Source organism: Panthera pardus, unplaced genomic scaffold, assembly GCF_024362965.1.
Source record: "Panthera pardus isolate Hobbes unplaced genomic scaffold, ASM2436296v1 HiC_scaffold_22, whole genome shotgun sequence".
In the NCBI taxonomy this organism is placed as follows: domain Eukaryota; kingdom Metazoa; phylum Chordata; class Mammalia; order Carnivora; family Felidae; genus Panthera; species Panthera pardus.
In genome coordinates this window covers 53963508-53981647 of record NW_026526788.1, presented here as the reverse complement: position 1 = coordinate 53981647, position 18140 = coordinate 53963508, and the positions used below count along the sequence as shown (strand labels likewise).

At 38.2% G+C, this 18140-nt stretch overlaps 1 protein-coding gene across 2 annotated transcripts in view; it reads right to left on the bottom strand.

Moving 5' to 3' along the window:
* Positions 1-483: 483 nt before the first annotated feature.
* The window catches only part of CYP2C41 (cytochrome P450 family 2 subfamily C member 41), a 34163-nt gene continuing 16506 nt past the window's right edge, over positions 484-18140 (bottom strand). For both annotated transcript variants that reach the window (XM_019445142.2, XM_053909748.1), the window contains exons 7-9: positions 14095-14282; positions 3135-3276; positions 484-847 (exon numbers count right to left, since the gene is read on the bottom strand). In XM_019445142.2, the coding sequence (XP_019300687.1) occupies positions 666-847; positions 3135-3276; positions 14095-14282 (512 nt within the window). In that variant the 3' untranslated portion in view covers positions 484-665. The remainder of the gene's footprint in view (positions 848-3134; positions 3277-14094; positions 14283-18140) is intronic.

Here is an 18140-nt window from a genome sequence, read left to right as displayed (position 1 = left end):
ACATGTCAAATCTTTGGTGTTCATAGTGGCACCGAAGCAGAGGAATGAATTTTAATGGTAATTATTCCTTCATCCCTATCACTGATCTTCCATTACCCGGCTCCTGGACACAACTCTGCTCACTTTCAAATCCAAGCCTCAAGTAACCCTAGGTGACATGTAGCCAAAAGAGCTTTTCTGCACTCTCCCCCTTTGCTCCTCTCTGTACTTATCAGTATGAGGACCAGTGTGGCCTCTTTGAACTCTATTTTTTTTCCAATTGTTACCTGTATCATGCAAGGAAAAGTCTAAGAACTGGGTCAGCAAATAATAGTGCTTTCTATTTAGAACATGGAGAGGATAGGTGGCTGTGTGTTAGCCATTTTGCTTTGTTTCACAGTGATAACATAGTAATAGCCCAATATTTGATAATTAGTAGCATACGTGGGGGCAAATATAAGAGTTATTGAGTATAAAGAACAGCACGGCACGGCATTTGTGAAATGAAATTCTGGAAACTCTCCTTTAATTGAGGTTGGATGTTCAGTGGGTGTGGAGGCAATGGGGAAATATGAGGCAAGAGGTCAGAGAAAGCATCCCCAGTCGTGAGAAGAAGGCGGGTGACACCCAAGAGGAGGAGGAGTTATAGACAACAGCACAGTAGTGGCCAGATGGCCTGCCCTTCCTCACAAAGGAACAAAGCAAATCTTGTAGGGGGGTGGGATATGTCCAAACCCACTGGCAACTGGGGTGGTGTCAAGGTCCTTTATGTCGACCACAGGTTTCAGGGTAAAATTCTGTAAAATGGAGGTCAGGAATAAAAACAGCTCCATACGGGCCAGGCTTTCTCCCACACAAATCCGTTTTCCTGAAAATAACAAACACAAGGGATTTGTTCCTTGAACATTATGTTTTGAACTGTCACAAGAAGTATGTCACAAGGAGTATCTGCTGAATGGCTGAACTGATGGAGAGCTGGCAGGAAGGGTAGAGGGACAGATGGATAGAAGGATGGGAACACCTGCTATTCACCTAGTGTCTTAATGGGAACCCTTCATTCAACAAATATCTATTGAGCATTAGGTCTACATCAAACACTTCATTATGTATTCCCATATTATAACTGCACTTTTCACATTTCCAGTTTCCATAAATCTTTGTAGAAATACACCCACTTGTCCAAGTGCATTGGAGGGAGGAGGACTGAGAGAAGGGAACTCATAAACCTGTGTCTCCTTTTCTACCTCTGGCACAAAATTTAGACAAAGTTTTTTCTCCTTCATGTGATTTCAGAGGCACATGTCTAAATGCGTCCTCTCTTGGAACGCCTGGGGAAGCTCAGATGGTTAAGCGAACGACTCTTGATTTCAGCTCAGGTCACAATCTCAGAGTTTGTGGGACTGAGCTCTACATAGGATCCGACCTGACAGCATGGAGACTGCTTGGGATTCTCTCTCTCTGCCCCTTCCTAATTCATGCACATGTGTGCTCTCTCTCTCAAGATAAACATTTTTTAAAAATAAAAATAAAAAAATGTGTCACTTTCTCACTTTAAAATATTAATTTTTTTAAATGTTTATTTATTTTTGAGACAGAGGGAGACAGAGCGCGAGTAGGGGAGGGGCAGAGAGAGAGGGAGACACAGAATCTGAAACAAGCTCCAGGTTCCAAGCTGTCAGCACAGAGCCCGATGTGGGGCTCGAACCCACGAACCGTGAGATCACAATCTGAGCCGAAGTCGGACGCTTAACGGACTGAGCCACCCAGGTGCCCCTCACTTTAAATTATTAAATGCCTCCCTGATCTGTCCTATGAGATGATGTCAGATGGGTTGAACTGGCCCTCCACATTCTGTTCCCAGTCTGATGAGCCATAACCCTCCTTCCATCCTTCATACCTCTACTCTTGGTTCTAGCCATACCAACTCTTCATCGATCTCCAATATACTGTGAAGTTCCGAGCTGTATCTCCTGCTGTTCCCTTTGGTTAAGGCGCACTTCTCTTATACTTCTTCCAGGACCTATGTCTCATGTCATTTCCTCTTTATAATCTTTGTGATCCCCTTGGGAAGTACAGTCTTGCCCTCTCTGGCTTTCCTCAGAATCTTATTCACTCTTCAGTTAAAGCATGGATCATCACCTTGAATCTCGATTCTCTGTTTATTTCTTTTTCTACCATGCTAAATGTGTGTTTCCTTGTAGGGAAAGCTCAGTCTTTGACATCTTGGTATGTATGGCGTAAGACCCAAAGTAGGCATCAAAAGCTGTCAGATAAATAAAGGTGACTCTGTGGCCAGAGATTCAGAACACACACTGTAGATGTGGACACCCACGATCCAAAATCTCTGATCTTGAGCAGAGGAATATCAGGTGCTTTGGAACCGCTGCAGGGTATTCTGCCACTTGTTCAAGGTTTCCTTAATGGCACAGCTAGTTGGCACGTTCCGACTGCCCTGATCTATTGAAATGCCCTGCTCCTAAAGTCCACTCTCTAAAAGTGCCCTTCCTTCTCTTCTTTCCCTTGCTGCCTGTCCCCTGAGAGGCAGCACAAATTGCCTTTCTGCTATCAGAACGTTGCTTATTCTACTTTATGCCTCATAAAGTGATCAGGAAGCAGGCGGCTTCCTCCTCTGGTCTCCTGAGCAGCCTGTGCTTTCCTCTTCCACAACACCAGTCTCACTGGATTACAACGATCTATTTACTAATCTGTTTCCCTAATTAGGATGTGAGCCCTTTTGGTGCCCATTCTGTGCTTGTGGATACTTGTAACCCTGGAGCCCACTCTGGGGAGTGGGGGATATCACATAGAAAATACTTAACTCAAAGTTGAGGAGTTATATTCCTTTTTCATGGCAGTGAGTAAAGTCTAAATGAGTTTCACCTGCTAAGAGGAGCTCTTGGTAGCTGTGTGATCTATCTAGAGGCAGAATTCAATGAACCTATATTCACTTTGGAAGAACTGGGTCACCAAGCCAAAATTCTAATAATGGGACTGTATAGTGAGTGAGGGAAAGTGCATGGGCATTGGGAGTTATGCTTCCGGTCATGGACAAAGAACAATTCTACTCGTCCCAGACTAGGCACCATGTAAGTTTCTACGGATCACCCAAAAATACCTTGTCCCCTTCAGTACCTATGGAAATTAATTTTTATTACCTGCTGAGAAAACCATGAAGTAGTCACTCTTCTTAAAGTTGCCATTATCATCCAGGAAATGGGCAGGGTCAAATGTCTCTGGGTTGGGAAATTCTTTGTCATCACGTAGCACAGAAGTCAGTGATATTAGTACATTTGTGCCCTGGAATGAACAGATGAAGACAAACTTTATTATAAAGAAGTCGTGGAGCTGGAAGAAATTTTGCATATCACTTAGTTCAATCTTTTGATCTATACATGAGGAATCCCAGGTCCAAAAAAAGGCAATGGCATTTCTAGTCAGACACACCAAGTAATAAACAGGGATGAGATTAAGACCAGTGCTAGTAAGGTTGCTAAAGTAGCCTCCTAATAGGATTTGAAATGCTGAGTGCTTAGTTACTTGGGTACCAGACCTCTGAATCCCCTCTACTGATCACTATCTTTGGATGATGGTGTAGCTCCCACCCTCTGCTCTATTTCATCACTTTGGTTTTCAAACATCTCATGTGGACTATGGTTTAAAATGGAAGCTTCTGGCATCCAAATTGGCAAGGAAGAAGTCAAACTTTCACTCTTTTAAGATGACAGGATACTCTATATGGAAAACCCAAAAGACTCTACCAAAAAACTGCTAGAACTGATACATAAATTCAGCAAAGTTGTAGGATATAAAATCAATGTACAGAAATCTGTGGCATTTCTATATACCAATAATGAAGCAACAGAAGAGAAATCAAGGAATTGATCCCATTTACAATTGGATCAAAAACCATAAGATACCTAGGAATAAACTTAATCAAAGAGCTAAAATATCTGTATGCTGAAAACTGTAAGATGCTTATGAAACTGAAGAAGACACAAAGAAATGGAAAAACATCCCATGCTCATGGATTGGAAAAACACATATTATGAAAATGTCTATACTGCCCAAGGCATTCTACATGTTCAGTGTAATCTCTACCTAAATAACACCATCATTTTTCACAGAGCTAGAACAAATAATTCTAAAATTTGTATAAAACCAGAAAAGACCCCAAATAGCCAAAGCAATATTGAAAAAGAAAACCAAAGCTGGAGGCATCCCAATTCTGGACTTCAAGCTATGTTACAAAGATGTAATTATCAAGACAGTATGGTACAGGCAGAAAAACAGACACATAGATCAATAGAACAGAATAGAAAGCCCAGAAATGGACCCACAAATGTATATGGCCAACTAATTTTCAACAAAGCAGGAAAGAATATCCAATGGAAAAAAAGACAGTCTCTTCAACAAATGGTGTTGGGAAAAGTGGAGGGCGACATGCAAAAGAGTGAACCTGGACCACTTTCTTATAACATATACAAAAATAAATTCCAAAGATGAAAAACCTAGATGTAAGACAGGAAACCATCAAAATCCTAGAGGAGAAAACAGGCAGCAACCTCTCTAACCTCAGTCACAGCAATTTCCTACTAGACACGTCTCTGGAGGCAAGGGAAACAAAAACAAAAATGAACTACTGGAACCTCATCAAGATAAAAGGCTTCTGCACAGTGAAGGAAACAATCAATAAAACTAAAAGGCAACTATGGAATGGGAGAAGATATTTGCAAATTACGTTTCAGATAAAGGGTTAGTATTCAAAATCTGTAAGAAACAGGCAGAAGACATGAATAGATACTTTTCCAAAGAAGACATCCAGATGGCTAACAGACACATGAAAAGATGCTCAGCATCACTCATCATCAGGGAAATACAAATCAAAACCACACTGAGATACCAACTCACACCTGTCAGAATGGCTAAAATTAACAACTCAGGAAACAACAGATGTTGGTGAGGATGTGGAGAAAGGGGAACCCTCTTGCATTGTTGGTGGGAATGCAAACTGGTGCTGCCACTCTGGAAAAGAGTAGGGAGTTTCCTCAAAGTTAAAAATAGAACTATCCTACGACCCAGCAATTGCACTACTAGGTATTTATCCAAAGGAAACAAAAACGATGACTTGAAGGGGCACACACACCCCAATGTTTATAGCAGCACTATCAACAATAGCCAAAGTATGGAAAGAGCCCAAATGTCCACTGACTGATGAACGGATAAAGATGTGGTATGTATACACACTCACACGTACCCACACACACACACACACACACACACACACACACACAGGAATATTACTCAGCAATCAAAAAGAATGATCTTGCCATTTGCAACAACATGGATGGAACTAGAGCATATTATGCTAAGTGAAATAAGTCAAGGAGAGAAAGACAAATATCATATGATTTCACTCATATATGGAACAAGACAGATGAACATAGGGGAAGAGAAGGAAAAATAAAATAAGATAAAAACAGAGGGGGAGGCAAACCATAAGAGACTCTTAACTATAGAGAACTGAGGGTTGATGGAGGGAGGTGGATGGGAGATGGGCTAGATGGGTGGTAGGCATTAAGGAGGGCACTTGTTGGGATGAATGCTAGGCGTTACATGTAAGTGATGAATCACTAAATTCTGCTCCCAAAACCAATACTGACTACACTATGTTAACTAACATGAATTTAAATTTAAAAATAAAATTAAATGAAAATTTTAATTTAATTTAATTTAAAAAATAAAATAGAATAAAATGGAAGCCTTTGCTGGTTCTTGAAAAGTCAGGAGTATTTAGAATCTTTTCATAGGGCTTTAAAATTTTTTTTAATGTTTATTTATTTTTGAGAGAGAGAGAGAACACAAATAGGGTAGGGGCAGAGAGATACAGAGACACAGAATCTGATGCAGGCCCCAGGTTCTGAGCTGTCAGCACAGAGCCCAATGCAAAGCTCGAACTCATGAACTGTGAGATCATGACCTGAGCTGGAGTCGGACGCTTAACCGACTGAGCCACCTAGGCACCCCTCATAGGGCTTTTTAAAATAGAGGTCTGATCTGATTTAAAATGACTCTGGCAGGGTGCCTGGCTGGCCCAGTTGATAGAGCATGAGAGACTTGGTGTTGGAGTTGTGAGTTTAAGTCCCATATTGAGCACAGAAGTTACTTTTAAAAAATGACTCTGGCAAATCTACACAGATGGAAACAGATTCATGGTTGTCAGGGGCTGGAGGTGGGAAGGAGTAGGGAATGACTGTTTGATGGGTGCAGGATCTCCTTTTGGAGAGATGACAATGTTCTGGAAGTAGACAATATCTGTGGCTGCACAACACTGTGAATGTGCTCAGTTTCCCTGAATTGTGCACTTTAAAATAGCTAAAATGGAGGGGCACCTGGGTGGCTCAGTCGGTTGGGCATCCGACTGGCTCAGGTCATGATCTCACAGATTGTGAGTTCGAGCCCTGTGTTGGGCTCTGTGCTGACAGTCCAGAGCCTGGAGCCTGCTTCAGATTCTGTGTCTCCCTCTCTCTCTGCCCTTCCCATGCTCACATTCTGTTTCTGTCTCTCTCTCTCAAAAATAAATAAACATTAAAAAAATTTTTAAATAGATGGGGCGTCTGGGTGGCGCAGTTGGTTAAGCATCCGACTTCAGCCAGGTCACGATCTCGCGGTCCGTGAGTTCGAGCCCCGCGTCAGGCTCTGGGCTGATGGCTCGGAGCCTGGAGCCTGTTTCCGATTCTGTGTCTCCCTCTCTCTCTGCCCCTCCCCCGTTCATGCTCTGTCTCTCTCTGTCCCAAAAATAAATAAAAAACGTTGAAAAAAAAAAAATTAAAAAAAAAAAATTTTAAATAGCTAAAATGGTAACTTTTATGTTCTGTATATTTTACCACAATAAAAAAAAAAGAAAATATGCCCAAAAGGAAAAATGACTTCTTAGATAGTATTAACAAATACACCAACGAGTACTGAGTATTTATCTTTGGAATGCAATTTGTTTCTAATTTAAAACTGTGGAGAAATTCTTTGTTAGAGATTAATCCTGGTTAAACACACACACAAACACACACAAACTAAAATTGGAAAAATTATCATTTTTCAACAATTCAGGTAAAGATTATTAATTAGTGCTAAAACTGTTGGATCAAAGATTTGGGAAACAGGATATTTATAAGGTCTCGAAGTACCAGGCCATACGTTTTTTTACTAATAACCTATGAAAAACAGAATTTCAGCAGTGGAGAATTATGGCAGATACCTTTTAAAAAAAATATTTATATTTGAGAGAAAGAGAGTGCAAGTGGGGGAGGGGTAGAGAGAGAGAGGGAAACAGAATCTGAAGCAGGCTCAAGGCTCTGAGTTGTCAGCACAGAGCCCAATGTAGGGCTTGAACCCACAAACCGCGAGACCATGACCTGAGTTGAAGTACAACACTTAACTGACTGAGCCACCCAGGTGCCCCATGGAAGATATCTCCTTAATAAATGACTACCTTAGCATCACCAATAATGATATAAATTGATATTACATGTCTCTAGCCAAAACGTAATTCACTGGGACATACACAACATCACGTATGTAATGTTCTTCCCCAAAACACAGAACTTGAATCTAATCTAAAAAAACAAAAACAAAAACAAAAAAAATCGCACAGGGCTTCTGGGTGCTTCAGTTGATTGAACATCTGACTCTTGGTTTCAGCTGAGGTCATGATCGCAGGGTCATGGGATAGAGCCCCACGTCAGGCTCCGTGCTGAGCATGGAGCCTGCTGAAGATTCTCTCCCTCTGCCCCTTTCCCCTGCTCACATGCTCTCTTTCTCAAAAAAACACCAAAAACAAAAACAAAAAAATCATACAAAACCAGATTGAGGAATATTTTACATGACAACTATCCTGGACTCTTCCATAGTGTACTGAAATGAAATAAATAAAAGAAAAGGAACTGTTCTTTTTTTTTTTTTTTTTTAATTTTTAAAAAAATTAAAAAAAAATTTTTTTTTTGGAACTGTTCTTTATAAAAGGGGCATAAAGGGACAGATAATAAAATTGTATATTTATTCCTTTATTAGATACTAGATGCCCCCTCAAAAAAAGCTATAAAAGATATTTTAGGGGGGGCACCTGGGTGGCTCAGTTGGTTAAGCATCTGACTTCAACCCAGGTCTTGATCTCACAGTTTGAGTTCAAGCCCCGCATTGGGCTCTCTGCCATCAGCATGAAGCCTGCTTGAGATCCTCTATCTCCCTCTGCCCCTCCCACACTGGCATTCTCACTACCTCTCAAAAATAAACAAACATTAAAAAAAAAAAGATATTTTAGGATAACTGAAAAAATCTATAGCTATATTTTAGATAAAGTTATTGTATATATGATAATTCTTTGAGTGTGAATGCTATTACTGCTATGCAGAAGCCCTTGTTCTTACAAGACACATATGAAATATTTAGGTGTTAAGTGTGATAGACAGATCAATGGATACAGATAGATATGTACTTAAAATATAGATGTATACACATTTTCATATGTATTATTTATATAAACATAAAACATTATATACCATTGTGTGTGTTTAAATGCTACTGAGATTTTTTTTATTTTTTAAATTCAAAATTAGAAGGAAGTTCCATCCTCTAAGTTTATCATATTTAAGGTCTATAATTTTGTTTTCAATATTATTGCCTTGTGCATTTTAAAACAAGTAATATGTGGAAGTGTTACTTTAAGATTTAAAAAGCAAGTGTATTTTCAATAAATGGTGCTGGAAAAAGTGGGTGTCCCTAACAAAAGGAATGAAGTATAAACTACTTCACACTATAAGTGAAAATGAATTTTAAATGGATCGCAGACCTAAATACAAAAGCTAAGAGCATAAAACTTGTAGAAGAAAAGATAAGAGCAAATATTTGGGAACCTGCGTTGGCAAAAAATTTTCCAGATAGGACACAGAAGCACAAGTCAAAAGAGAAATAACTGATAAATTGGACTCCATCAAAATTCAAAACTTCTGCTCTTTGAAAGACATTCTTTGGAAGAAAGAAAGAAAGAAAGAAAGAAAGAAAGAAAGAAAGAAAGAAAGAAAGAAAGAAGGAAAGAGGGAGGGAGGAAGGTAGGAAGGAAGGAAGAAAAGGAAAGAAGAAAAAGCAAGCAAGCAAGCAAGCCCTTTACAGATTGAGAGTGAATATTAGCAACACTTACATATAATAAAAGACTTGTGTATACAATATATAAAGGATTGCAATAATTAAATAAGACAAACGACCCAATACAAAATAGGAATATAATTTGAGAACTCGACCAAAGAATATATATGAATAGTCAATCAATACATGAAGAGAAGCCCAACATCATTATCCATCCAGAAAATAGAAATAAAACAAAATGTGACGTCACTACATAACCACTTATAGTACCTAAAATTTAAAAACACCGACAATGTGGCACCTGGGTGGCTCAGTAAGTTAAGCACCCGATTCTTGAGTTTGGCTTCAGGTCATGATCTCACAGTCGTGAGTTCAAACACTGCATCAGGCTCCGCACTGACAGCACAGAATCTGCTTGGGATTCTCTCTCCCTCTCTCTCTGCCTCTCCCTCACTCATGTTCTCCCTCCCTCCCTCCCTCTCTCTAAAAATAAATAAATAAACATTTAAAAAAAAAAAAAAGGACCATTAATGGCAAGTGATGGAAGGTACCTGAAGCAATTGGAACTCTCACACATTGCTAGCAGGAATGTAAAATATCACAGCCACATTTAGAAAATATTTGATGGTTTTTTATAAAGTTAAACAGTTAAGCAAAAGTCCCATTCCTAAGCATTCACCCAAAAGAAATGAAAATTTATATCCACACAAAAACCTGTATGCAAATGTTCACAGCACTTTTATTCAAATAGTCTCAAACTGGAAACAACCCAAATACCCATCCAGTAGTGAATGGATAAACAATTTGTGGTACTCTGTAGGATAGAAAATCATTCATCAAAAAAAAGAACAAATTAATGATAAGTGCAATAACAAAGTGCAATAAATCTCAAATACATTCTGTCACATAAAAAAGATAAAGGCTTATTTATATTGATTACAAGTTATTCTATTTATGCCACATTCTATTACATTGCATTCTTGAAAAGGCAAAACCGTAGAACCCAAAACAGATCAGTGGTTACCAAGAGTTGGAACTGGGGGAAGTGGATTGATTGTAAAAGGAGAATGAAGGAACTTTTTTGAGATGATAGAAATGTTTTACATCTTGGTTGTGGTGGTAGTTACTTGACTTCACATATTGGTCAGAACTCATTAGACTTTACCCTTAAAAATATGAATTTTCTTTTGCATAACTTATACCTCAAGTTAAAAATAGAGGAATGCACTAAGTCACAAAAAGCACATATGGTGAAAAATAGGTCTCCCTCCCATCTAAATACTTTCCAAAAACAACTATTCATAACCAGTGATATGTCCTTCCAGGGAATATGCCCTTCCAAAGAGAATATATATATCAGGCAAATAAATCTACATGTTTATTTCGCCTATCACCTTCTTCTTTTTTTTTTTTATCAAATGACAAGCATCCACTACATCTTGATTTTTTTAATTTTACTTGAATTTGAGAGGCACAGCAGGAATTTTATTAGAAATTCTAGAATCATTGATGAAAATCATCTCAAGATGCAGTGCTTCCATAGATGCATTGCTTAGCCTTCTAAACAAGATATAATTTGAAAGTGCATTTAGCCTTACTTAGAGGCAACGATGTCATTGTCATGCTTTAGTACTTGTTTCATAAAAAGAAATAAAAATCTTATTTTTTATTTAATAAAATAATTGGGTACTGGCCCATATCAACACATATACATCTGCCTTATTCATGCTATATATGAATGTATCATTACACTACTGATGAACATTTAGATAGTTAAGAATATTTTTTTAGGGGCACCTGTGTGGCTCAGTTGGCTAAGCATCTGACTCTTGATTTTGGCTCAGGTCATGACCCAGGGTTGTGGGATCAAGCCCCATGTTGGGCTCAGTGCTGAGCATGGAGCCTGCTTAAGATATATTCTCTCTCTCTCTCTCTCTCTCTCTCTCCCCCTCCCTCCCTCCCCTGCTCTCTCTCTCTCAGAAACAAAAACAGAATGTTTTTATTATAAACAGTGATGCAAGGACACATTTTTTGAACATTCCTCTGTTAGCACCTGTAGTGGATACCAAGAATTATAATTCTTGCGTTATAAGATTCTATATTTTATTTCTGATAGATATTGCCAAAATGTCCTCCAAAAAAGATGTACTTATCTACAATCCTGCCACTGGTGATTGAAAGTGCTCATTTACACACACCCTCACCAATACAACATTTTCTCAGCCTTTGACTTCATCAGTCTAATAAGTAAAAATGGTCATAGTTTTAGCTTGTATTTTGTATATGTTACCTGGTTGAATTCTTGCAACATTCTAGTGATGTAAAGGTCAGTGTTATCAACAGTTTACAAATGAGAAAACCAAGGCACATAGGATTAAGAAATTTATTCAAGATTATAGTAAAGGGTAACCGAGCCAGAGTTTATACGGAGGTTATCCTCCTGAATTTATCTCCTGCTGCCTTGCATTTCAAATATCTACTTGAGTTTTCCATTTTTAGGATACAGTTGGCAGAAGAAAGTGCCTGGTTCATCTAGAAAACCTAGAAGAGAAATAGCCCTCTCTGCACAAGTGTCACTTCTTTCACCCTTCTGCCCTAAGCATGCAACTGTGATTCTGACGAGGCATTTTCCTGGCTGGGAAATAACCTGAAAGCCAGATGAAGCCCAAATGGTTTTCTGCAACTCAGAGGAAGTCATCCCTCCCCCAAAGGTTTTTTGTTTGTTTAATATGTAAATCCATGTCTTTTAAAAATTATTTTAGAGAGAGAGAGAAAGCATGGGTGTGCACATGCTAGTGGATGAGAGGGGCAAAGGGAGACAGATTCCTAAGCAGGCTTGACCTCAGCGTGGAGGGGGATGCGGGGCTCAATCCCAAGACTCTGGGATCATGACCTGAGCTGAAATCAAGAGTCGGACGCTCAACCGACTGAGCCACCCAGGCACCCCAAAGTGTTTTTTTTAAGTTTATGTATTTTTTTTAGTAGTCTCTACACCCAGTGTGGGGCTTGAACTCACAATCCCAAGATCAAGAGTCGCATGCTCTGCGGACTGAGCCAGCCACGCACCAGCCCTCCAAAGTTGTTTTTATCAACCATTTCAAAGTTATATACAGCATGACTATTTTAGCTTATTTTTCTACATCAGCTCAACAAATATAAACATTTGTTTTCATGAAAGTATAAATACACAATCCTTCATCTGAACCTCCTGAGGCCTAATGTGTTTTCAAATTAAGTACTATTTGATGATTTTAGAAAGGTATTATGATGTATATGCCATAAATTTTAAAATACTCCCAATAATGTGGTATCATATAATCAAACACATTGATACCTCTTTAGCAAAACATGAATATTCACACAAAGTGCATCAATAAGGAATATATAGATTGATTCACTTCAGTTCAAGATTCTGGCCACTGAAAGGAATTGTACTTCAATTTATTTTTAATTTTCTGAGTTTTTAATATTGCAGAATAAAGGTTTTAACATAAAGTTTCAAGTATTAAAAACAACAACAACTTAGATCGGTTCTGTCCAACACAGTAGCCTTGAGTGATCCATGATTATTTATATTTAAATTAAAGCTCATTGCAAGTATATAAAATTTAAAGTTCAAGTATTAATTATTAAAACAAATATTGGGGCACCTGGGTGGCTCAGTTGGTTAAGCATCTGACTTCGGCACAGGTCATGATCTCACTACTTGTGAGTTCAAGCCCCGCTTCAGATTCTGTGTCTCCGTCTCTCTCTGTCCCTCCCCTGTTTGCTCTCTGTCTCTGTCTCTGTCTCTCTCTCTCTTTCTCTCTCTCAAAAATAAATAAACATTAAAAAATATACATTAAACCAGATTGAAGAATTCTGTGTATAGAAATTACAAATAAATCCACAAATTATTAGCACTAAGTCAATTTGGAAAGGTTGCTAGATGTAAGGTCATCAAAATAATAAAATCAAGTATATTTCCATATAACAAAAAAAGTAGAAAAGGCATTTTAAAAATTATACAATCTATAGTAACATCAAAAATACCACTCATCTAGGAAAAACCTAATAGATATACAAGCCACTGCACTGAAAATATTGAAAAAATTAAAGAAAGTCCAAATAAATTGGTAGAATATGCCATATCCATGAATTGAAAGATTCAAGATACCAACATGTCAATTCTTTCTAAATTATTTTATTATCACCCTGATAAAAATCACAGCCAAATGCTTTGGTTTATTGACAAACTGATACTCAAATTTATTTGGAAATGTAAAGGCTAAGAGTAGCCAAAACAATATTAAAGAAGCAGAACAAATTTGGAAGACTTACACAGCCAAATACCAAAACCTGTCATAAAAGTATGTAGCCTCAGTGGGGCGCCTGGGTGGCTCGGTCGGTTAAGCGTCTGACTCTTGATTTCGTTCAGGTCATGATTTCATGGTTTGTGAGGTCACAATCTCATGGTTCATGAGTTTAAGCCCTGCATAGGGTTCTGCACTGGCAGCGTGGAGCCTGCTTGGGATTCTCTCTCCTCTCTGCCCCTCCCCCACTCACGCTGTCTCTGTCTCTTAAAATAAATAAATAGGGGCGCCTGGGTGGCTCAGTCAGTTAAACGTCCGACTTAGGATCAGGTCATGATCTCATGGTTTGTGAGTTCGAGCCCCCTATCGGGTTCTGTGCTGACAGCTCAGAGCCTGGATTCTGCTTCATATTCTGTGTCTCCCTCTCTCTCTGTCCCTCCCATGCTCATGCTCTGTCTTTCTCTGTCTCTCAATAACAAATAAACATTACAAAATTTAAAAAAATAAAATAAATAAACTTAAAAAAAAGGTCTGTAGCCTCAAACTGGAAACAACACAAAATCCATCAAGCTGCCACATATATGAGTTTTGCACCTTTCTCATCTTGTATTGGTAGAAGACTGAGCCAATAGTGAGAACAGGCGAACTTCAAGAGCACTAAAGTCAGTGTAGGAGAAATATCTCTTACCTTGGGGATGACATAGTTTCTGAATTTAATGTCACAGGTCACTGCATGTGGCAGGTTGACTGGGACAAGGTCAATGTACCTCTGGATCTCATGCAACACTGCATTCATGTAGGGCATGCGGCTCCTGTCCTGCATGCAGGGGCTCCGGTGTCTGCCAATTACATGGCCAATCTCTTCCTGGATTTTAGCTGATAAAACACAAATAAGACTGATGAAAAAAGTGAAAAATGCATAGACATTTGCATGCCAACTCAGGTTATCTGAACACTTTGAAGGTATTCCAACATCATCATAAACATCGGCTCTGTGCCCAGAAGTACATCTGAGAGAGTTGCCGTAATATTGACACATATGACTCCAGACAAGCTAGGCTTTGAGATCAATCTGTGCACACCTATGATAAGCATAGGTTAATAGTACATTTTAACTCAAGAAATCACTGTCCTCAAAGAAAGGAAAACAGGGATTAAGTATTTTTTTCATATCAAAATAATGTTTTAAAAATCAAATTCTATAACTGATGTGTATGTATGTATGGTTTGTGTGACTGTATGTATGTTGTATGTGTATAGTTATTTGGACCTTACAATGATATCTTCTCTCATCCTCACATTTCCCAAAGGTTTGAGATTTTGAAAGATTTGAAAGATTCTAGCAGTTTCTTCTGAAATTTATGCTTCACGTTTCTAAATATTGACTATTCCTATTTCTCAACTTACTAATTTTTTATTTTTTCTTTATTCTATTTTTATTTCTTTATTTTATTTATTTATTTATTTTTTAATTTTTTTTTCAACGTTTTTTATTTATTTTTGGGACAGAGAGAGACAGAGCATGAACGGGGGAGGGGCAGAGAGAGAGGGAGACACAGAATCGGAAACAGGCTCCAGGCTCCGAGCCATCAGCCCAGAGCCTGACGCGGGGCTCAAACTCACGGACCGCGAGATCGTGACCTGGCTAAAGTTGGACGCTCAACCGACTGCGCCACCCAGGCGCCCCTTATTTCTTTATTTTTAAGTAGGTTTCATGCCCAGCACAGAGCCCAATGCAGGGCTTGAACTCATGACCATGAGGATCAAGACCTGAGCTGAGATCAAGAGCAGGACGCTTAACTGACTGAGCCACCCAAGTGCCCCCACAACTTACTCATTTTTAGACAATGTCTAATGATGTTCCGGTAAGAGAGATCAGGACTTATGTTTTAACCCTCACCTCATACAAAATGCACACATCCACAGACAGATACATACACACACATGCTTCCCCTTGTTCCATTTTCCCCAATATATTCATATAATTTCTGATTATCTCAATATTCATTGTTTATATTATGACTATAATAAATATTACATAAGTGTGACAACTATGATTATGTTTCATTTTTTGTACATTCTTGGTTTTATTTGTACATTCTTTGCTTATTTCAGTTCCTACTTTTTAGATGCTAATTTAGAATTATGGCAACTGCTCAGGTAGATGTTTCAAACTCCTAGTAATAATTTTTCTAATTACTGGTAAACCTCAAATAACTGATCCTTTCTCTTTTCTTCTTGGGTATGTCCTCTCACATCTGCTTTGTCCACCTAGTCCAATTTGAAATGGATATTTTCTAAGCCTGGTGCCCAGTACATTCTCACTTCCATTCTCCTACATGAGACCTCCTGATTCCTGGAGCCCATGACTTCCTCTGACTTGATTTCAGACGTCTGCATAGAGCATACACTCTAGTATATTTTTTTTAATTAAAAATTTTATTTTATTTTATTTTTTTATGTTTATTTACTTTTCAGAGAGAGACAGAGATAGAGTGTGAGCAAAGGAGGGTCATAGAGAGAGGGAGACACAGAATCTGAAGCAGTCTCTGGGCTCTGAGCTATCTGCACAGAGCCTGACGCAGGGCTCAAACCCACAAACTGCAAGATCATGACCTGAGCTGAAGTCAGAGGCTTAACTGACTGAGCCACCCAGGCGCCCCTAATTAAAAAAAATTTTTTAAAGCAATCTCTATACCCAAAGTGGGGCTCAAACTTATAACCCTGATATCAAGAGACACATGTTCTACTGACTGAGCCAGTGTATTTCTAAGAAAATAAAATCAGAGGGTAAGTTTTTTGCCAACTTGTAGATCTGAAAATATCCTTTAATACTCAGGATATAGTTGCTCTTGAGAATTCTAATGCCATACAGTACTTTATTTATCTCTGAAAGTTTTTACGAATTTTTCTTTAATCATGGTGTTCTGTAATTCCATGACCCTCTGTCTTAGGGAGGATATTGTTATTTCATTCACTTTGCTGGGAATTTGGTGAGAGTTTTCTGTCTAGATGGCAGAAGAGGGAGGTCTTTTCTCTGGAGTTGTTCATTCTCTGAGGTCTATATCTGGCTGCTGAATTTTAGGAAGAGGATAGAGAAAGGAGCTAAGGGTCTCAGAATTCAAGTAAACTATTACTTAGTCTTTCTTTTTCAGCCCTACACTTCACTCTTTCTCTGTCTCTGCCAAGTGTCCCTGAGGGCAAAGTCTCTTAGGTTCAGTTTCTCTAGAGAGTGAGCTCCCTTTTCTGTGGAGGGAAAACAGTTACCTGCTAAGAGAAGTTGTAGCAGGAACCTAGGCAGGGAGAGCCTCCTGTTTTCTACTCCAATCTCCCTCTACCTTTCTTGAGATTTGGTTCTTTCAATACTGAGCCTTATGTAGTTGTAGGGGCTTGTTTTCCCAGACTAAATCTTCCTTCTTTGACATTTAGCTTACAACTTCAATCTCCCTCCTGAGATGGTTATCAGCCCTCCATTCACTCTCTATGCTTTAGAAATTTGTTGAAGATTTGATAACTGTTTTGCTGTGCTTCTCTTCTCTAACTGAAACAGTAGTGCTCATTTATAATTAATTTATCATCATTTCAATGGGATTCTGATTCAGAAAATCATGTGTATAACTGATCTGCTGTGCACAACCAGAATATTCTTGAAGTTTTAAAAACATTTTTTAAGTTGTTCTTAGTTCGCAAAAGATAAAAACTATTGACCCAAAAAGAAATTGTTGTCGCAAACACCATTTTTCTGGACTCAGACTTCTGAAATAATAAAATTCCTTTAGAAGTGTGACATCAGTATAAGAAAAGGCTAATATTCCTGATGAACACAGATCAAATTCTCAAACAAAAACAAAAACAAAAACAAAACAACAAAAAACCCTAACAAACTGACTTCAACAGCACCCTGGAAGGATCATACACCATGATCAAGCTTGATTTATCACTGGGATGTCTGGGTGGTTCAGAATACTCAAAAAGATAAATATGATACACTGTATTAACAGAATGAAGGACAAAAATGATATAATCATCTCAGTAGATGCAGAAAAAGCATTTGACAAAGTTTAACATCCTTTCATGATTAAAAAAATTCTCAACAAATTACATATAAAAGGAATGTACCTCAATATAATAAAGGCCATACATGACAAGCCAAGGACAACATCATACTCAGTGGTGAAATGCTGAAAGTTTTCTCCTTTAAGATTAGGAACAAAACAAGGATGCCTACACTTGCCACTTTTATTCAACATAGTACTGGATTAGCCTGAGCAATTAAACAAGAAAAATAAATAAGAGGCATCCATACTGAACAGAAAGAAGTTAAATGGTGTCTGTTTGCAGATGACATGATCTTATATATAGAAAATCCTACAGACTTCACCAAAAATTGTTGGAATAAACAAATTCAGTAAAGTAGAAAGATATAACTCAATATATAAAAATCAGTTGTGTTTCTATACACTAACAATGATCTATCTGAAAGAGAAATTAGACAATTCCATTTACAATGGCATCAAAAAGAATAAAATGCTCAGTAACAAATTTAGCCAAAGAGGTGAAAGATATGTACACTGAAAACTATAGAACATTGATTAAAAAATTGAAGAGGACACAATTAAATGGAAAGATATCCTGTGGTCATGGATTAGAAGAATTAATATTGTTAAAGTGCCTATATTAACTAAAGTAATCTACTCCAATGTAATCCTTACCAAAATTCCAATGACATTTTTC